This window comes from Oncorhynchus masou, chromosome 24 (assembly GCF_036934945.1).
Source record: "Oncorhynchus masou masou isolate Uvic2021 chromosome 24, UVic_Omas_1.1, whole genome shotgun sequence".
NCBI classification, from domain to species: Eukaryota; Metazoa; Chordata; class Actinopteri; order Salmoniformes; family Salmonidae; genus Oncorhynchus; species Oncorhynchus masou.
The window spans coordinates 61,327,755-61,349,893 of NC_088235.1; the positions used below are offsets into that span (position 1 = coordinate 61,327,755).

Consider the following 22,139-nt stretch of genomic DNA (forward strand, 5'->3'; position numbering starts at 1 on the left):
TTGTGGAACAAACAGACACAAAGACACACAAATAGCATGAACTATCCTGTTGCCTAGTCACTTTACCCCTAACGACATGTGTTGTAAATATTTGCCTCAATTTCCTCGTATACCTCCACGTTGACTCAGTACTCGTACCCCATGTACAGTGGGGCAAAAAAGTATTTAGTCAGCCACCAATTGTGCAAGTTCTCCCACTTAAAAAGATGAGAGAGGCCTGTAATTTTCATAATAGGTACACTTCAACTATGACAGACAAAATGAGGAATAAAATCCAGAAAATCACATTGTAGGATTTTAATGAATTTATTTGCAAATTATGGTGGAAAATAAGTATTTGGTCAATAACAAAAGTTTATCTCAATACTTTGTTATATACCCTTTGTTGGCAATGACAGAGGTCAAACATTTTCTGTAAGTCTTCACAAGGTTTTCACACACTGTTGCTGGTATTTTGGCCCATTCCTCCATGCAGATCTCCTCCAGAGCAGTGATGTTTTGGGGCTGTTGCTGGGCAACATGGACTTCCAACTCCCTCCAAAGATGTTCTATGGGGTTGAGATCTGGAGACTGGCTAAGCCACTCCAGGACCTTGAAATGCTTCTTACGAAGCCACTCCTTCGTTGCCCGGGCGGTGTGTTTGGGATCATTGTCATGCTGAAAGACCCAGCCACGTTTCAGCTTCAATGCCGTTGCTGATGGAAGGAGGTTTTCACTCAAAATCTCACAATACATAGCCCCAATCATTCTTTCCTTTACAAGGATCAGTTGTCCTGGTCCCTTTGCAGAAAAACAGCCCCAAAGCATGATTGTTTCCACCCTCATGCTTCACAATAGGTATGGTGTTCTTTGGATACAACTCAGCATTCTTTGTCCTCCAAACACGGCAAGTTGAGTTTTTACCAAAAAGTTATATTTCGGTTTCATCTGACCATATGACCTTCTCCCAATCTTCTTCTGGATCAATCAAATGCTCTCTAGCAAACTTCAGACGGGCTTGGACATGTACTGGCTTAAGCAGGGGGACACGTCTGGCACTGCAGGATTTGAGTCCCTGGCGGCGTAGTGTGTTACTGATGGTAGGCTTTGTTACTTTGGTCCCAGCTCTCTGCAGGTCATTCATGTGGTTCTGTGATTTTGCTCACTGTTCTTGTGATCATTTTGACCCCACGGGGTGAGATCTTGCGTGGAGCCCCAGATCGAGAGAGATTATCAGTGGTCTTGTATGTCTTCCATTTCCTAATAATTGCTCCCACAGTTGATTTCTTCAAACCAAGCTGCTTATCTATTACAGATTCAGTCTTCCCAGCCTGGTGCAGGTCTACAATTGTGTTTCTGGTGTCCTTTGACAGCTCTTTGGTCTTGGCCATAGTGGAGTTTGGAGTGTGACTGTTTGAGGTTGTGGACAGGTGTCTTTTATACTGATAACAAGTTCAAACAGGTGCCATTAATACAGGTAATGAGTGGAGGACAGAGGAGCCTCTTAAAGAAGAAGTTACAGGTCTGTGAGAGCCAGAAATTTTGCTTGTTTGTAGGTGAATACTTATTTTCCACCATAATTTGCAAATAAATTCATTAAAAATCCTACAATGTGATTTGCAGGATTTATTTTCCTGATTTTGTCTATCTTAGTTGAAGTGTACCTATGATGAAAATTACAGGCCTCTCTCATCTTTTTAAGTGGGAGAACTTGCACAATTGGTGGCTGACTAAATACTTTTTTGCCCCACTGTATATAGCCAAGTTATTGTTACTCATTATGTATTTATTCCAAGGCAGTTAACCCACTGTTCCCCGGGCGCCGAAAACGTGGATGTCGATTCAGGCAGCCCCCCGCACCTCTCTGATTCAGAGGGGTTGGGTTAAATGGGGAAGACACATTTCAGTTGAATGCATTCAGTTGTACAACTGACGAGGTGTTCCCCTTTCCCTTTCCTTTCTGTCACAGCCTAAACGAGAAAACTCACCAGACGGATTGTCGGGCTGTGCAGTAGGGGGCTGTTCGTTTGCCGACGGTGCAGTCTGTAATAGGGACCACCGCTGGTGGGCGACTGATAGCCATCATTTTCATCCATTTCAACATGTAGAATTGGTTTGCAAATTACAGCCGGCACTCTGCTCAGAAGTGCTAAGTTTCTCTCGGCAGGCAGAAACTTGATAATCCTACCGGTCTGGTCGTGCCTTTAGAGTAAAGACTGAACTGATCTACATTCAAATAAACATACCTGGGGTATGGAGACACTGATCAATATTCATATGAACATACCTGGGGTATGGAGAGACGGATATATATTCATATAAACATACCTGGGGTATGGAGACACTGATCTATATTTATATGAACATACCTGGGGTATGGAGACACTGATCTACATTTATATGAACATACCTGGGGTATGGAGAGACGGATCTATATTCATATAAACATACCTGGGGTATGGAGACACTGATCTATATTCATATAAACATACCTGGGGTATGGAGACACTGATCTATATTCATATAAACATACCTGGGGTATGGAGACACTGATCTATATTTATATGAACATACCTGGGGTATGGAGACACTGATCAATATTCATATGAACATACCTGGGGTATGGAGAGATGGATATACAGTGCCTTATGCAGACACTGATATATTTATATGAACATACCTGGGGTATGGAGACCCCCTTGAACTTTATGCGACCTTTTGCATACATTTCAGGCTTCAAACATAAAGATATAAAACTGTATTTTTTGTGAAGAATCAACAATAAGTGGGACACAATCATGAAGTATGGAGACGACATTTATTGGATATTTCAAACTTTTTTAACAAATCAAAAACTTAAAAATTGGGGTATGGAAAATTATTCAGCCCCTTAAGTTAATACTTTGGGTATGGAGACACCTTTTGCTGCGATTACAGCTGTAAGTCGCTTGGGGTATGTCTCTATCAGTTTTGCACATCGAGAGACTGAAATTTTTTCCCATTCCTCCTTGCAAAACAGCTCGAGTTCAGTGAGGTTGGATGGAGAGCATTTGTGAACAGCAGTTTTCAGTTCTTTCCACAGAATCTCGATTGGATTCAGGTCTGGACTTTGACTTGGCCATTCTAACACCTGGATATGTTTATTTTTGAACCATTCCATTGTAGATGTTGCTTTATGTTTTGGATCATTGTCTTGTTGGAAGACAAATCTCCTTCCCAGTCTCAGGTCTTTTGCAGACTCCATCAGGTTTTCTTCCAGAATGGTCCTGTATTTGGCTCCATCCATCTTCCCATCAATTTTAACCATCTGCCCTGTCCCTGCTGAAGAAAAGCAGGCACAAACCATGATGCTGCCACCACCATGTTTGACAGTGGGGATGGTGTGGTCAGGGTGATGAGCTGTGTTGCTTTTACGCCAAACATAACGTTTTGCATTGTTGCCAAAAAGTTCAATTTTGGTTTCATCTGACCAGAGCACCATCTTCCACATGTTTGGTGTGTCTCCCAGGTGGCTTGTGGCAAACTTTAAGCAACACATTTTATGGATATCTTTAAAAAATGGCTTTCTTCTTGCCGCTCTTCCATAAAGGCCAGATTTGTGCAATATACGACTGATTGTTGTCCTATGGACAGAGTCTCCCACCTCAGCTGTAGATCTCTGCAGTTCATCCAGAGTGATCATGGGCCTCTTGGCTGCATCTCTGATCAGTCTTCTCCTTGTATGAGCTGAAAGTTTAGAGGGACACTGATCAGGACTTGGTAGTTGCAGTGGTCTGATACTCCTTACATTTCAATATTATCGCTTGCAAAGTGCTCCTTGGGATGTTTAAAGCTTGGGAAATCTTTTTGTATCCAAATCCGATCTTTAAACTTCTTCACAACAGTATCTAGGACCTGCCTGGTGTGTTCCTTGTTCTTCATGATGCTCTCTGCGCTTTTAACGGACCTCTGAGACTATCACAGTGCAGGTGCATTTATACGGAGACTTGATTACACACAGGTAGATTGTATTTATCATCATTAGTCATTTAGGTCAACATTGGATCATTCAGAGATCCTCACTGAACTTCTGGAGAGAGTTTGCTGCACTGAAAGTAAAGGGGCTGAATAATTTTGCACGCCCAATTTATCAGTTTTTGATTTGTTAAAAAAGTTTGAAATATCCAATAAATGTCGTTCCACTTCATAATTGTGTCCCACTTGTTGTTGATTCTTCACAAAAAAATACAGTTTTATATCTTTATGTTTGAAGCCTGAAATGTGGCAAAAGGTCGCAAAGTTCAAGGGGGCCGAATACTTTCGCAAGGCACTGTATATTCATATAAACATACCTGGGGTATGGAGAGACGGATATATATTTTCATATAAACGTACCTGGGGTATGCAGACACTGATCTATATTTATATGAACATACCTGGGGTATGGAGACACCGATCTATATTCATATAAACATACCTGGGGTATGCAGACACTGATCTATAATATAAACATATATGGAACATACCTGGGGTATGGAGACACTGATCTATATTCATATAAACATACCTGGGGTATGGAGACACTGATCTATATTCATATAAACATAACTGGGGTATGGAGAGACGGATACATATTTTCATATAAACATACCTGGGGTATGGAGACACCGATCTATATTCATATAAACATACCTGGGGTATGGAGACACTGAACAACATTCATATAAACATACCTGGGGTATGGAGAAACTGATCTATATTCATATAAACATACCTGGGGTGTATGGAGATACTGATCTTTACTCACATAAACATACCTGGGGTACGGAGACACTGATCTTTACTCACATAAATATATACCTGTGGTATGGAGACACTGATCAATATCCATATGAAACTACCTGGGGTATGGAGATACTGATCGATATTCATATAAACATACCACGGGTATGGAGACACTGAACAACATTCATATAAACACACCTGGGGTATGTAGAAACTGATCTATATTCATATAAACATACCTGGGATGTATGGAGATACTGATCTTTAATCACATAAACATACCTGGGGTACGGAGACACTGATCTTTACTCACATAAATATATACCTGTGGTATGGAGACACTGATCAATATCCATATGAAACTACCTGGGGTATGGAGATACTGATCGATATTCATATAAACATACCAGGGGTATGGAGACACTAAACAACATTCATATAAACATACCTGGGGAATGGAAATACTGATCGATATTCATATAAACATACCTGGGATGTATAGAGATACTGATCTACATTCATATAAAAATACATGGGGGTATGGAAACACTGAACTATATCCCTATAAACATACCTGGGGTATGGAGACACTGATCTATATTTAAATGAACATACCTGGGGTATGGAGACACTGATCTATATTTATATGAACATACCTGGGGTATGGAGACACCGATCTATATTTATATGAACATACCTGGGGTATGGAGAGACGGATATATATTCATATAAACATAAATGGGGTATGGAGACACTGATCTATATTTATATGAACATACCTGGGGTATGGAGACACTGATCTATATTCATATAAACATACCTGGGGTATGGAGATACTGATCTATATTCATATAAACATACCTGGAGTATGGAGAAACTGATCTATATGCAAATAAGCATACCTGGAGTGCATGGAGAGAATGATACATACCTGGGGTGTATGGAGATACTGATCTATATTCATATAAACATACCTGGAGTGTACGGAGAGAATGATCTATATTCATTTAAACATACCTGGAGTGTATGGAGAGAATGATATATATTCATATGAACATACCTGGGGTATGGAGAAACTGATCTATATTCATATAAACATACCTGGGGTGTATGGAGATACTGATCTTTACTCACATAAACATACCTGGGGTATGGAGACACTGATCTTTACTTCATAAAACATACCTGTGGTATGGAGACACTGATCAATATCCATATAAACATACCTGGGGTATGGAGATACTGATCGATATTCATATAAACATACCAGGGGTATGGAGACACTGAACAACATTCATATAAACATACCTGGGGTGTATGGAGATACTGATCTATATTCATATAAACATACCTAGGGTGTATGGAGACACTGATCAACATTCATATAAACATACCTGGGGTATGGAGACACTGATCTACATTCATATAAACATACCTGGGGTGAATGGAGATACTGATCTATTTTCATATAAACATACCTGGGGTGTATGGAGATACTGATCTATATTCATATAAACATACCTGGGGTATGGAGACACTGATCTACATTCATATAAACATACCTGGGGTGAATGGAGATACTGATCTATTTTCATATAAACATACCTGGGGTGTATGGAGAGACTGATCTACATTCATATAAACATACCTGGGATGTATGGAGACACTGATCTATATCCATATAAACATACCTGGGGTATGGAGACACTGATCAATATTCATATGAACATACCTGGGGTATGGAGATACTGATCGATATTCATATAAACATACCAGGGGTATGGAGACACTGAACAACATTCATATAAACATACCTGGGGTATGGAGAAACTGATCTATATTCATATAAACATACCTGGGGTGTATGGAGATACTGATCTTTACTCACATAAACATACCTGGGGTACGGAGACACTGATCTTTACTCACATAAATATATACCTGTGGTATGGAGACACTGATCAATATCCATATGAAACTACCTGGGGTATGGAGATACTGATCGATATTCATATAAACATACCAGGGGTATGGAGACACTGAACAACATTCATATAAACATACCTGGGGTATGGAGAAACTGATCTATATTCATATAAACATACCTGGGGTGTATGGAGATACTGATCTTTACTCACATAAACATACCTGGGGTACGGAGACACTGATCTTTACTCACATAAATATATACCTGTGGTATGGAGACACTGATCAATATCCATATGAAACTACCTGGGGTATGGAGATACTGATCGATATTCATATAAACATACCAGGGGTATGGAGACACTAAACAACATTCATATAAACATACCTGGGGAATGGAAATACTGATCGATATTCATATAAACATACCTGGGGTGTATAGAGATACTGATCTACATTCATATAAAAATACATGGGGGTATGGAAACACTGAACTATATCCCTATAAACATACCTGGGGTATGGAGACACTGATCTATATTCATATAAACATACCTGGGGTATGGAGATACTGATACAAACTCATATAAACATTACTGGGGTATGGAGACACTGCTCAATATTCATATGAACATAACTGGGGTATGGAGATACTGATCTACATTCATATAAACATACCTGGGGTATGGAGACACTGATCTACATTCATATAAACATACCTGGGGTATGGAGACACTGATCTACATGCATATAAACATACCTGGGGTGAATGGAGATACTGATCTATTTTCATATAAACATACCTGGGGTATGGAGACACTGATCTACATTCATATAAACATACCTGGGGTGTATGGAGATACTGATCTATTTTCATATAAACATACCTGGGGTATGGAGACACTGATCTACATTCATATAAACATACCTGGGGTATGGAGACACTGATCTATTTTCATATAAACATACCTGGGGTACGGAGACACTGATCTATATTCATATAAACATACCTGGGTGAATGGAGATACTGATCTCTCCAACCAAGCAGACGTTTCCCAGTCGCATTTCATTCTAATGATTGTATTCATACAGCCTAGAACGGGCCACTTCTAAACCCATACAAGGTTATAGTCATCACAGGCCTATAATAACTCCTGTCATGGGAGATTAGGAACTAGATCATTAGGTACATTTATGCACAGTGCTGTTCAACTTGAGTGTTTTTCAGGGAAACGTGCCAGTCTACAGGCTTTGGTTTTCTCTTTGTCTAGTTCATCGGAGAGGAAGTAATGCCAGTATGCAAATCATATCTGAGTTCCATGTAATCATAACACTGTACAGATGGAGACTAAAACCAGAACATACCTGATAGAAATCACCATTTGTAGCTCTGGGCTCGTATTCAAATAGCGTCTCAGAGTTCGAGTGTTGATCTAGGATAAGTTTCGATGTTTGGATTATAATGAATAGATGCTTGATGAAAACGGGCCCTGGTCATTTGTTTACTTTGTGCATTGAATGTCCATTTAGCATAGGTCATAATCAAGTAAAATTCTCAGGTCTCAGAATGTTTAGTCTGTCTACTAAACAAATACCAGACAGATCAAACATCATGTGTTTTCCATATTCCATATCACCCAGTATCTGCCTATGAAAGGATTGGTACCTTTGATGACAAAGGCCTCTGCGAGCAGACGCAGGTGGTAGAGGGGCTGCTCATCCCCCGTCAGCTCGTCTATACCCACCCTTGCACACATTCCCTGTGCGTCATGGTAACAGCCCTGGACATAGTGTATTTTGGCCATCAGGAGAAGAGCCTCATTCAGGTGCCTGGGCTGTGTGGGGACAGACAGACAGAGAGACACGACACAAGGGCTGTGAGTTTTTGACACAACAATGACAAACAGGTAAGTAAACCAAGGGAAGGCAGCCTGAATCATCATTTTATTGTTAAGACTGTTACTAGAGACTAAGTGAAGAGCGATAGAGAAAACAGGTAAATGTGAAAATAATAGATTCATTGGAAACTTGGTGAGATAAGTTAACGAGATAGAAAGCTGAGTACAATCGGAGGAAGTGAGGTGTAGAAGGAGGTGACACAAAGGGGAGATGCTCAGACTGACCACCAGCCGTCCCCTGCTCAGGATGGAGTTGAGGTAGCCCTTGGACCGGGACAGTTTGGGCTGGTTGATGTCCGTCAAAGGAGTGGCATTGCGTAAAAGACTCAGGTTGTCCTGTAGACACTCCTCCAGAAGGGCCTCGGCCAATAACAGCGTCCCGTAGTCATCTGGAGAAGGGCAGAGGGAATTGGGACAGAATTCAGAGTAGTGGAAGGTTAAGTGGACTGAGTGCAGAGTGGAAGTTCAAGGTCAGTGGTGAGCAACTTTGGAAGCCAAAATAAACCCAGTCCATCATAGCATCATTTCCCAAAAGCCCCAGAGAGAAGCGAGAAAAAACACCAGTGGTGTCTAAAACTATAGTCACTGGATGGCAATAAAAGTAACTTGTAAACACATTCTGGATTAAGGCTTCCTGTTTGGTCCAGGTCTCACTTCTCTCACTCCTCTCCCGTCTCTGGTGGTGTGTTCTGACGCCAAGTCTGTGACTGGTGTTTATGTTCTGGCATCTCTGACATACTGTAGCCAGTCGTGTTTATGAGACTGTCCCAGTCAAGGTTAATCACTGAAAGGGAGGATCGGGGCTGCAGAAATGTATAATGTGACATGCAGTATGGTGTCTAAACACATAAAACAAATCATTCGGCTCTATAAAACATTAACGACAGTATAACAGCAATGTGTTACAAATCAGTTTCACTGGGAGCGTTAAAGTGGTGCATAACTTCTATGAATTATTCAGGAGAGGAACAAATCCTCTACATAGCATCTGGATAAAGTGACATTATTTTCAACGCACCGTTGTAATCTCCAAACTTCCTGGTCAGAGACTGATTATGATGTCACCATTGTCTTGAATTGCAACAACTCGGGACAGTTTCAAGACAGAGGGAAAACTGTCACTGTCAAGGCAGACAGCAGGCCAGCTAGGGATGACTTGAATTATACACACTTTAGTCTAGAATAACACATTAAGAGTTCTGTACACTTGCAAGCATGTTGAAAACAGTTTCAGGTGAGCAGTGGGCACTCCATTCAGCCAATAATATATTTGTTTATTGACACAATAACAGTGGCAAGCAGCAAGGTCATGAGCCATGTCACCTTACCCCATGTTTATTTTAGCCAGGTGAGGTAATTAGCTACATTAGCCTACCTACTGAGTGCTTGAGTGGTGTGTTTGAATATATAGGCTCACATACATTGAAAATAATAAAAAGGACAAAGAATTACAGTGATAGTGACAACCAGTTAATACATGTTCATTACAACATGTTCTGTGTTTTGAACATTGTCCATTGAGAAGTGTATGGTATTGATGTAGAAAACGAACAGCTTCAGATACGCCCAAACTGCAGTAAAGTTGTTCATGGTTTGCAGAGTAGGGGAATGACATTGAGCTTACTTGCAGAGTACCAAGTCCAACACATGCGGAACTATTGCCATCCCTGCCCGGAAATGTGACAAAAACTTACTGAGAAAAAAAGAAAAAAAACTATACAAAAATCCAACAGGTAGTCAGTCAGTCAGTCACCAGCACTCACCGTCTTCGTGAAATCGTGCGGCCACTAGTTGCTCTACGATAGGGGGTATCTTGTCCCACTGGCACTCTGCTCTGTAGCGGTCGATCTCCGCTTCCAGACGGTATTGCGAGAAGGAGACCCTGCTGGTTGCCATGCCCGCTCTAGATCCCGATCTGTCTCGGTGACCGTACTCCCCTGATACCCGGGGAGTAACTGCGGACTGATAAACAGAACACGAAAAAAGTGTCATGTAATCTATGAGCATGTGCTGCTGCCCTACCTTCCCTTATACACATTATTGGTGGACATGTCAAAATAATATTTGACCACAATGTATTCTTAAATAGCACACACAAACAAAATGAGTTTTAAATAAACTCAAGATACTATTGTACAGGTGATTCAGTTTGAGGATGAGATAGGAAGATGTGTGTATACCCATTGTGATTTTTTTACATTTTTACTTTCGTAGACTCAGATTTGTTTATATTTCATAATAACTATCTATTCAATGAATTAGCTTATTATATAGCCAGTCGATATATATAACTCATTGGAGTCGACTCTACCCTTATATGCTTGTATTTATTTTGCATACAATAGGCCAACACAGCGCAAAGATTTTAGGAAACAATAATGCTTGTCGAAGTATTTGTTTTTTTCCTCTTATTTTCTTTAGCCTATTTACGCTACAAACCATTTGCTATCATATATGCCACTTGTCCTTGATAACCCGTCCTAGATTTTCCTTCAAAAGCTTTCCCTAACTAGATCAATTAGCCTACTGGGATTAGCGCTAATAGCCTACCAGAGTTCAGAGTGTTTAGATAAAACAGTAACATTCAAACTGTGGATCTGAGTCACACTGGTGGCAAATTATTATTCATGATTTTACCGCAATATATGTCAAATCCCTCAATAAATCCCAAGTAGGCTACTGTATTTAAAATGTCAGTTATCAACTATTTTAATTGACCGACTTCAGGATTTGGGACTATAGGTAGCTAAATTTACATCGGCCATATGGTCTGCTCAGACAATTCAGCACTGCACGGTAAACGCGTGACTGACGGAATACGCCTCGATCATACCGACTATTTGTTTTGCGTTTTGGTACCAGAAGTACATTAATTTCCAATGGAACGCTACGTTTGCTTTGAAGCATTGCGTTGCAGAGCCAGTTGCAGTGCGTTCTGAGTGGTACATACATTGGATTTATCGAATACATGCATCAAATTGTATCCGTAGACGGCTTGACAGAAATTATAGCAGAATGTGAATTTTTGTTGCACACATATCCAGATGATGCTGCATGCCATTTTTGCCCAATGACACTGTAGGTGTGATCGAGGCGTACACCTGTTGCAAATCTATTGGCAAGAATGTAACACTTTACATGTTAAATTGATTACAAAAATGTATACATTTAATTGGCGCATGCCTTATTTGTGAGTAAGGGGCGGGACGAACACATTCTGCAGTCCAATGGTGGTCGTACAGTAAAGTTCATTGAATGTTACAGCATACAATATTTGTGAATTTAAAAAAATATTACAAAAAAATATATGTATACACTATATGGGAATGATTATTTTATCGACCATTTGTCAAGAATATAATACATTATTTCATATACCTTGACCTGGTGGCAGAACACATTTTAGCAACCATAGTTTCACAGGACGGCTGCTAAATCGTCTTTCACAAAAGCATTACAAAACGACAGTTCGAGGCACTTGACTAGCTAACACAGCAAACTAGTGCTTAGGTCAAGTGCATTACCTACGAATACAAGCTATCACAGGACAGTTTTCTATATCTAATCCAACCTCAAATCTTCGGAAAATAAATTTGGCGGCTTCATTTTCCCTATGAAAGGTTGACATTTGCTTGTCAGATGTGTTTACTTCTCAAATTCAACGAAACAACCACATTCATGTTCGTGTTTTGGACACTGACAGGTGTCTGGTTGGACTATTGCACGCCTTCAAATCTCTGACGCAAAATGCCGATATCCAATCAGAATTTAGCTGTCGTGTCCCTGGGTTGAAAGGTGACTACGGCTCACAGCAATGCCCAAAAAGGGTGAAGATAGTAAAAATACAAATAGCTAAAGTGAACGGTTCCACGTCTGTTTTTCAGCTGGTGAGTATGCATTTTGATAATTAATATCGCTGAAGATCCAGTTCATTATGGAGGGCTTGTTATTACCGTATTGATTATCTTGCTAAACTAACGGAAGGTCTTAAAAACCTAATAGATTTGTCTAAAGGTGCACTCTGCTAGTATAATTAACGGTAGCCAGCAATGTGTCTGTGTCTACAACATCACTAGTTAGTTTGCATCCCGAACTGTACATATAATAACATATCACTGAAAACAATTAGGCCTATTGCCTGCAAATAATGCAATTCCATTTTATTAATCTTCTCATTCTTCTGCTATCTATGTGTTTCCAAAAATGTTCATGTGGGTTCATAGATGGAGCTCTCTTTCTCTCTTAGCTAGCTGCTCTTTCTGGCTGTCTGTGTAGTTACTGTACAGCCCAGAATGGTGTTAAGAGTAAGTGGCAGGAGGAGCGTTGTGTGGGGCTGGCTACTCCCGGTCTCCTGCTTTCTGCTGTCTGTCTGTTCACATGAGCAGGCAGCCCAAGAACACCCACCGGAGATTCACCATCCAAACATGCACCTGGACAAGAACATGGTCCATGACAGAGAGTGAGTACCGGATCGTGTTCATTAGGGTACACTGATCCAAAATACTTTGCAACAGAACAAAAGCAACCATTTCTTATTGGACAGATAGTACCTTCCTTTTTCTCTCTGTTTCGGAGCATTTTCTTCCATTCTGTGTCTAAAGAACAGGCCACATAATATTGAATGGGTAGAAAAATGTGCAATACTACATTAGGAGCCAAATTCTGTTTACAAAACAGTAGGAGCACCTGCTCTTTCCATTCTATGATTGCTCACGTATCAATGTCACTTTTAAATCCACTTCAATCAGTGTAGATGAAGGGGAGGAGACTGGTTAACACTAAACAGTTTACATTGTGTGTCAAGAATGGTCCACCACCCAAAGGACATCCAGCGGCAAGTAGCCTGGTGGGTAGGAGCGTTGGGCCAGTAACCGAAAGGTTGCTGGATCGAATCCCCGAGCTGACGAGGTAAACTGTCCTGCCCTTAAGCAAGGCAGTTAACTGGGCACAAACAATGTCGAATAAGGCATCCCCCTGCACCTCTTTGACTCAGAGGGGTTGGGTTAAGTGTGGAAGATGCATTCAGTTGTACAACCCTGACACAACTGAGCATCCAGTGGAACACTTTTGACACTTTATACTCCATGCCCTGACCAATTGAGGCTATTCTGAGAGCAAAAGGGTGTGCAACTCTATATTAGGAAGGTGTTCCTAATGTTTTGTTCACTGTGTGTGCTTTTTATATATATATATATATATATATATATATATGCTGAACAAAAATAGAACCCCACCGCCACAATGGTGCACTCTGTTCACAATGTTGACATCATCAAACCGTTCGCCCACACAACGCCTTTACACGTGGTCTGTGGTTGTGAGGCCGGTTGGAATTACTGCCAAAATCTCTAAAACAACTTTGGAGGTGGCTTATGCTAGAGAAATTAACATTCAATTATCTGGCAAAAGCTCTAGTGGACATTCCTGCAGTCACGAAGCCAATTACATGCCCCCTCAAAACATGAGACATCTGTGCATTTTGTTGTGTGACAAAGCTGCACATTTGTAGAGTGGCTTTTTATTGTCCCCAGCACAAGTTTCATCTGTGTAATGATCATTCCGTTTAATCAGCTTCCACAGGTCATGTGGATGGATTATCTTGGCAAAGGAGAAATACTCACTAACAGGGATGTAAACAAATTTGTGCACAACATTTTTGAGATGTTTTGTGTGCGTATGGAACATTTCTGGGATCTTTTATTTCAGCTCTTGAAACATGGGACCAACACTTTACAAGTTGCGTTTTATTATATATACATACATACATACATACATACATACATACATACATACATACATACATACATACACGTTCCTGACAGGCGTATAAAATCAAGCACACAGCCATGAAATCTCAGTTGACAAACATTGGCAGTAGAATGGCCTGTACTAAAGAGCTCAGTGACTTTCAACGTGCCACCTTCATAGGATGCCACCTTTCCAACAAGTTTGTCAAATTTCTGCCCTTCTAGAGCTGCCCCCGTCAACTGTAAGTGCTGTTATTCTGAAGTAAAAACGTCTAGGAGCAACAGCGGCGACGTGGTAGGCCACACAAGCTCACAGAACGGGATCACCGAGTGCTGAAGCGCGTAGCACGTAAAATTCATCTGTCCTCGGTTGCAAAACTCGACCAAGTTCCAAACTGCCTCTGGAAGCAACGTCCGCACAATAACTGTTCATTGGAAGCTTCATGAAATGGGGTTCCATAGCCGAGCAGCTGCACACAAGCTTAAGATCACAATGCCAAGCATACAATGACATTCTAAACGATTCTGTGCTTCCAATTTTGTGGCAACAGTTTGGTGTTTCCTGTTTCAGCATGACAATGTCCCTGTGCACAAAGCGAGGTCCATACAGAAATGGTTTGTCGAGATCAGTGTGGAAGAACTTGACTGGCCCCCACAGAGCCCTAGCCTCAACCTCATCGAACACTTTTGGGGTGAAGTGGAACGCCGACTGCGAGCCAGGCCTAATCGCCCAACATCCAGTGCCCGACTTCACTAATGCTCTTGTGGCTGAATGGAAGCAAATCCCCGCAGCAAGGTTCCAACATCTAGTGGAAAGCCTTTCTAGAAAAGTGGAGGCTGTTACAGTAGCAAAGGGTGGACCAACTTCATATTAATGCCCATGATTTTGGAATGCGATGTTTGACGAGCAGGTGTCCACATACTTGGTGTATATTGTCCAAACATCTCACTACGGCACCAAAACCCTGAGCTCAAACAGTCTCTCAGCCTAAGTCTCCCAGACGCTTGAATTAAAGCTTTACCTTGGCTGACAGTATATGCTTGGTTAATGCACTGACCAGTGTCTTTTCTATGGCCTGTCGGTGTATAGACACATCATGGAGCATCTGGAAGGTGTGATTGACAAACCTGAGTCGGATATGTTGCCACAGGAGCTGCAGTTGCACTACTTTAAGATGCATGACTATGATGGCAACAACTTACTGGATGGGCTGGAGTTGGCCACAGCCATCACTCATGTACACAAAGAGGTATGTGTAATTGCAAATGATATCAACAGCCAATGATGCCACATACTGTAATGCATTTGATCCACTTATGTACACTCACTCATGTACAGTATATGCGTTTTCCACCTTTCTGCAGGAAAGAGGAGAGGAAAGCCAGCCTATGAAAGAGGAAGACCTCATTAGCCTTATAGATGACGTTCTAAGGGATGATGACAAAAACAACGATGGGTACATAGACTACGCCGAGTTTGCCAAGTCCCTGGAGTAGAGGAGAGATGCTGCCTAACTGCTGAGACCTCTCTCAGTGCACTGCACATAACCACGCCACTTTTCATCTCAAAGCAAAATCTCTTGTTTATTTACCTGAGCCAGTGTACATGTCTCACGCTCTCTGGTGCTATCACTATCCTTTATCCATCCAGACAGCATACCAGGGGTGGACAAACTTTTTGGCTCGAGGTCCACATCGGGAGTTCAACGGAGGGCTGCACAGATTTTTTTTGGGACTGATTTTCAGGTTAGCAAAAGGGCAGTAATTTAGAAATTATAATGGCCCTATATATTTTCATCTCATTTTAACCCAAAATACCCCCCCCTTTGAAATCACCCCTGAGATAGATACAGCTGAACTCGGAAGTTTGCATGCACCTTAGCCAAATACATTTAAACTCAGTTTTTCCACAATTCCTGACATTTAATCCTAGTAGAAATTATCTGTTTTCGGTCAGTTATGATCACCACTTTATTTTAAGAATATGAAATGTCAGAATAATAGTAGTGATTTATTTCAGCTTTTATTTCTTTCATCACATACCCAGTGGGTCAGAAGTTTACATACAGTCAATTAGTATTTGGTAGCATTGCCTTTTAATTGTTTAACTTGGGTCAAATGTGTCAGGTAGCCTTCCACAAGCTTCTCACAATAAGTTGGGTGAATTTTGGCCCATTCCTCCTGACAGAACTGGTGTAACTGAGTCAGGTTTGTAGGTCCCCTTGCTCGCACACGCTTTTTCAGTTCTGCCCACAAATTTTGTATGGGATTGAGGTCGGGGCTTTGTGATGGCCGCTCCAATACCTTGACTTTGTTGTCCTTAAGCCATTTTGCCACAACTTTGGAAGTATGCTTTGGGTCATTGTTTATTTGAAAGACCCATTTGCAACCAAGCTTTAACTTCCTGACTGATGTCTTGAGATGTTGCTTCAATATATCCACATTATTTTCCATCCTCATGATGCCATCTATTTTGTGAAGAGCACCAGTCCTTCCTGCAACAAAGCACCCCCACAACATGATGCTGCCACCCCCGTGCTTCACGGTTGGGATGGTGTTCTTCGGCTTGCAAGCCTCCCCCTTTTTCCTCCAAACATAAGGATGGTTATTATGGCCAAACAGTTCTATTTTTGTTTCATCAGACCAGAGGACATTTCTCCAAAAAGTACAATCTTTGTTTCTATGTGCAGTTGCAAACTGTAGTCTGGCTTTTCTATGGCGTTTTTGGAGCAGTAGGTTCTTCCTTGCGGAGCGGCCTTTCAGGTTTTGTCGATATAGGACTCGTTTTACTGTGGGTATAAATACTTTTGTACTTGTTTCCTCCAGCATCTTCACAAGGTCCTTTGCTGTTGTTCTGGGATTGATTTGCACTTTTCGCACCAAAGTACTTTCATTTCTATGAGACAGAACGCTTCTCCTTCCTGAGATGTATGGTGGCTGCGTGGTCCCATGGTGTTTATACTTGCGTACTGTTGTTTGTACAGATGAACGTGGTACCTTCAGGCATTTGGAAATTACTCCCAAGGATGAAGCATACTTGTGGTCTACAATTTTGTTTTTGAGGTCTTGGCTGATTTCTTTTGATTTTCCCATGATGTCAAGCAAAGAGGCACTGAGTTTGACGGTAGGCCTTGAAATGTATCCACAGGTACACCTCCAATTGACTCAAATGATGTCAATTAGCCTATCAGAAGCTTCTAAAGCCATGACATCATTTTCTGGAATTTTCCAAGCTTTTTAAAGGCACAGTCAACATGGTGTATGTAAACTTCTGGCCCATTGGAATTGTGATACAGTAAAGTAATCTGTCTGTAAACAAATATTGGAAAAATTACTTATGTCATGCACAAAGTAGATGTCCTAACCGACTTGCCAAAACTATAGTTTGTTAACAAGAAATTTGCGGAGTTGTCAAAAAACAAGGTTAATTGACTCCAACCTAAATGTATGTAAACTTCCAACTTCAACTGTATATATATTATTACAGAAACTGCCAAATTTGTCTGCTGTATGCTCACAACTAAATGAGTTCAGTCATGTTGGAATTTAATATTTACCTAAGTGATGCCTTGCTGTAAGATTATGGACCAATATATTTAAGTTAGGCCATTAACGACAACTGCCTGTGGTCCTTAACTTTAAGTGTGGCCTTTACTATGACTCATGGTGGGAATTATATGGCTCAGAAGCAGCCTAATGTACCACAGAATAAATATGAGAGTGTGGGAATGGCAAAGCAGGTTTGGAGGATTTGTCTGATCACAGAAACACGCTATGAACAGTGTTGCGTACAGTTGGAACAAAACGGAAGACAGTGTTTTGAAACCGAGGAAGTAATACCTCGGCTAGTCCTATAAGTATGCTCATTCTTGTTTTCAAAACACTTTCTCCTATTTGTTTGTACATCAACGCGACCCAGGTAAGATAAACGCCACGCACGTTACAGGCCTGGTTCTGGTCAAACACAGGCAATAACAAATTAGTACTTTTTCTGCTGATCACTACATGCATCCTTAACGTGGTCTGTTACCCACCTATCTGAATGCTCAACTCCGCTTCCAGTTTACAGCAGGGCTGATACTCGAGATTAGCAGAATCTGAATGTAATACCGGAGCTGTGTTGTGCTGCGCATTGTGATTTCTTTGTCACTGGATTCAGTTGACTTGCAGCACTGTGAGATCTCTGGGTGATGCCATTACTCAAGGGACAACTTAATTTGACAGATGTGCTATAAGTAGAATGCATGGTTGTGTTGCTATAAATGTTAGCTGCCTATTGAAGTGACAATGTTATGCGTAGGTACACCTCACTTGATTTCCCCCCCCTCATGAGATGCATTGCTTTCAAACAGCTACAGATCATTAGAAGGTTACCAGGTCTTGTGTTATAAGGCCCAGATCTATATTGAACCCATGTATAACATTTCTAATACTGAAAAAAGTATTTGTTACAAAAGAGTTCTATTTTCGTCATTCGGTGTTGGTTGTTCAGTGAACTCAGTTTTATTTGAATAGAAATGTGTAATTGAACGCTATAAAATGTTAAAAGATTAGACAGATGCAACAGTTTGTCTGTGTAATATACTTTTAATAAACAAATATGGAAGTATTCTCTTATGTTGAGTATGTTTCAGTGGCATTCACACTGGCCTTTTGGAGCATGTTTAGTGCAGTTCACTCTGAGGTAAAGGTTATGTTTGAATGGGATCTTAAGCACTTGTAAATTTGTAAGATATTGTACTAATTTGAATTTGATAACATATCAAACAAATTGCAGAAAAATAAATAATTTAACATCATATGAAATGGATGACATTGTGCACAATTTCCGGGGACCAGTTTTGAATCATGAGCGCTACTTTCAAAACCACTGGCTGAAATTATACAAAAACTTTTCTAGCATCACTTTTAACATAAACAAACAAATCACTCCCAATACACTTATTTACTGTAAAAATACAAGAGTGTTAGGAGAAAGAGCATATTTCAGGCAATCTATGCTGCCATTTAGATGACCTACAAATGTCTCTGTTAGGCAACCTTGAACTTTCAACCTGCGAGTTACAGAACATGTGACGTGCAATGGAAGGTATTCAAGGGGTGAAAGAGTGAAGTCATTCTCACTATTCTCTACATTGTTCATTAGTTCCTATCACTGCACAGATACAATAAATATGTATTGTGTAATGAATAACTGTTAATTCTTCTAAAACCACAGCCTATCTACCTCCGGATGTAGAAGTTGCCCTTTTGTTAGTTCCAGTGAGAGGCAGGATCTAGAGCAGTCAGGGAGAACACAGGCGTGGCCAGGTTGCTGGGTGGGGCTCCAATGTTCCGTAGCGGGCTGTACCACTCCTCAAGCTGGTGGGGGGGGAGTCGTGGCTGTAGTGGGTCCGTAGGACAGTGACACTGGCTGGTTGAGCCTGTGTGGTGGGGGTGGGAGTAACCACCTGGGGGCAGCATAGACGGGGACTGGGGGATATGGTGAGCCAGGGAGTGAGGGTAGTACTGGCAGGTTTATCCCTGTGGACTGAACACACATGCAGCCCAACAGTGCACCATGCCCTGGCATCATGCCCATTGGCAAGACCTTTTGAGACCCACACTCCTGCCTGCGGTATTTGACACGCCGATTTTGGAACCATGCCTGTCAGATACAATAAGAAATAAGACTTAAGTAGGTTGAATTCGAGATTTGACAATTTTATAGGATAATTGATAATAAGTTAAGTATGTCACAGTCTTTTGTAAATTAAAACCTTTAGTAACCCCCCCCCCCCCCACCCACCCCCACACAGGATAAATATTGCTTTCAAATGTCTTTTTACTGTTGTTTTATTTCTTTACTTACCTACACACACACATACCTTTTTTTCGCACCATTGGTTAGAGCCTGTAAGGAAGCATTTCACTGTAAACCTGTTGTATTCGGCTCACGTGACAAACTTTGATTTGATTTAATACAATCCGTGTGGACTGATAAATAGGGTTAGGCCCAATGACCTGTATGAGTGCTTCATTGAGTTTGGTGAGCCGCTCTAGTTCCTCATGGCAGTAGATGTCGGGGTAGTGGTTCTGTCCAAACACCATCCAGCTGGTCCAGCTGCTTGTGACTGAAGGTGGTGCAATAGCGCCTGCGCGCTGGGGATGGGTAGGCTCTCCCACGCCCGCTGAGGCCTAGGGCCACATCTGTAGTCGGGATGAGGATAGGTTGAATGCGTGAGGACTTTGAATGGATGCTGCAAAGGCAATCCGTCTGACTTGAATTAAACTAAGTTCTGGCTGAGCTTCTTTATTATACTCTCTAGTTCAGGTTTCATGACGTAGGCTGGCCAGGCCTATAGACCTACTTGTGTTTCACGTTCACCATATAGGAAGTCGGCAACATTTGTAAGGACACATTTGACTGAGCTTCAAAAAAAGAGGGATTACATGACCTTATCTTTCCCATCAACCTCGGGCGACCTAATAGCCACAAGGCTTTGCTGACCAAATCCAATCTCGTGAGAAAGAGATACCAGAGATGTGGGGATTTGACCAAGATTAAGTTAACAAAAGATAACAAGAGACTAATTTGGTTGTCAAATTGGTTGACATAGTTGACTGGCTGTTCACGTTACACTGGATGGTGAACAGACAGAATTAAAGGGAACTGGCCAAAATAGTATTTTATAGTATTTTATTTGTAACATTTTTGTTGGTATTCTTTCTCAATCTTTTTCATGAAAGTCCAGAAATATAACGGAATTTAATATAAAGTACCTACATCATTGTTTATTATCTAATACTACAGCATCAATTCATACTATTAAAATGTAATTTCAGGCAGATATTAATGAAAGGCCTACGACAATTTTTATAGTTTGTTATTAATATTATAATATCATCATACAACTTTGACTGATACAATACAATTTTGACCGCAATTGTTTTTGAGACTGACCTGTGCTCGAGCTGACAGCGGAAATATCAGAACTACACTCCTGCTTACTCCCGACACCATCCGCAGGTGACTTTCCCAGGGCCATCTTCACCAGTGTGGTCTGTGATGCTACAGTCAGGAACGTGTCTCGGTAGGGGATTTTGCTATAGGACCGTTAAAGGTACCCCCGTTGAGAGTGATACAAGTCGTCTCACTCAAGTTCTTATGTCACCCGGCTAACAGGTGACTCACAGGCCCGCCGGACTGGCCTGGTTATGTATCCTGTATTCTGAGATTAGCTTTATGTGGTGCCGTTAGGCTTGTTTCGGGATTTTAGATAATATCAATCAGATTTAGAGTACTTCCTGCTTTACTTTCGCGTTCCCTTTGTATGCTCCTATATCTAGACTCATGCAAGCTATACCTTAGTTACGATTTACAGTCTATGCCCGTCGACTAATACTACTTGAGTATTAATATAGAGGATACCTGTTACAATAAAATGATTATTCTGTCCAAACCATCATATTGTCTTTAGTGTAGAAACTAGACTTGTTGGGAGTGTCAGAGGTGTTCTCTCCCCTAGAGTTTTGGGTCTAGCTTCTACTTTTTATTCAATGTTTGCAATTCACACAGTTGTACACGTTATTACAGTTTCTTTTTGGTCCTTAATCAATCACATCAACAATCATCAAAACACTTACTACTATTAATGCCTTATATATGTATTACAACAAGCAGTTAATTACCTTAGCGCAGGTTGACCTGGTTGGTCCCCAAAGAGTATGTTCTTCCACTCACAATTTCTCCAGAGGCGTATCCAATCACTCAGTATCTGTTTCTCCTACTAGAAGTTTGTACTATGATTCGCTGAATCTTGTTAAAAGGCTGTGTCGAGATCAA

At 40.9% G+C, this 22,139-nt stretch overlaps 2 protein-coding genes across 9 annotated transcripts in view; one reads left to right on the forward strand and one right to left on the reverse strand.

Annotated features, from left to right (window-relative positions):
• The window catches only part of LOC135512430 (tetratricopeptide repeat protein 7A-like), a 43,344-nt gene extending 31,095 nt beyond the window's left edge, over positions 1–12,249 (reverse strand). For 2 of the 3 annotated variants that reach the window (XM_064934453.1, XM_064934451.1), the window contains exons 1-4: positions 11,946–12,092; positions 10,331–10,529; positions 8,793–8,956; positions 8,336–8,504 (exon numbers count right to left, since the gene is read on the reverse strand). In XM_064934453.1, the coding sequence (XP_064790525.1) occupies positions 8,336–8,504; positions 8,793–8,956; positions 10,331–10,463 (466 nt within the window). In that variant the 5' untranslated portion in view covers positions 10,464–10,529; positions 11,946–12,092. Of the gene's footprint in view, positions 1–8,335; positions 8,505–8,792; positions 8,957–10,330; positions 10,530–11,945; positions 12,093–12,138 lie in introns of those variants that run through there. The other variant, XM_064934454.1, reaches the window with a different exon arrangement.
• A 108-nt stretch (positions 12,250–12,357) lies between these two features.
• Positions 12,358–18,634, forward strand: LOC135512432 (multiple coagulation factor deficiency protein 2 homolog). 6 transcript variants are annotated; one of them, XM_064934455.1, is made up of 4 exons: positions 12,358–12,454; positions 12,814–13,026; positions 15,405–15,564; positions 15,680–18,634. In XM_064934455.1, the coding sequence occupies exons 2-4, from the start codon at positions 12,860–12,862 to the stop codon at positions 15,809–15,811; spliced, it is 459 nt and encodes a 152-aa protein (XP_064790527.1). In that variant the 5' UTR covers positions 12,358–12,454; positions 12,814–12,859; the 3' UTR covers positions 15,812–18,634. The 6 variants fall into 6 exon arrangements, with proteins under 6 accessions (XP_064790527.1, XP_064790531.1, XP_064790528.1 ...); XM_064934459.1 differs by having other exon boundaries at positions 12,367–12,454; positions 12,953–13,026; XM_064934456.1 differs by having other exon boundaries at positions 12,369–12,454; positions 12,791–13,026.
• Positions 18,635–22,139: the final 3,505 nt, after the last annotated feature.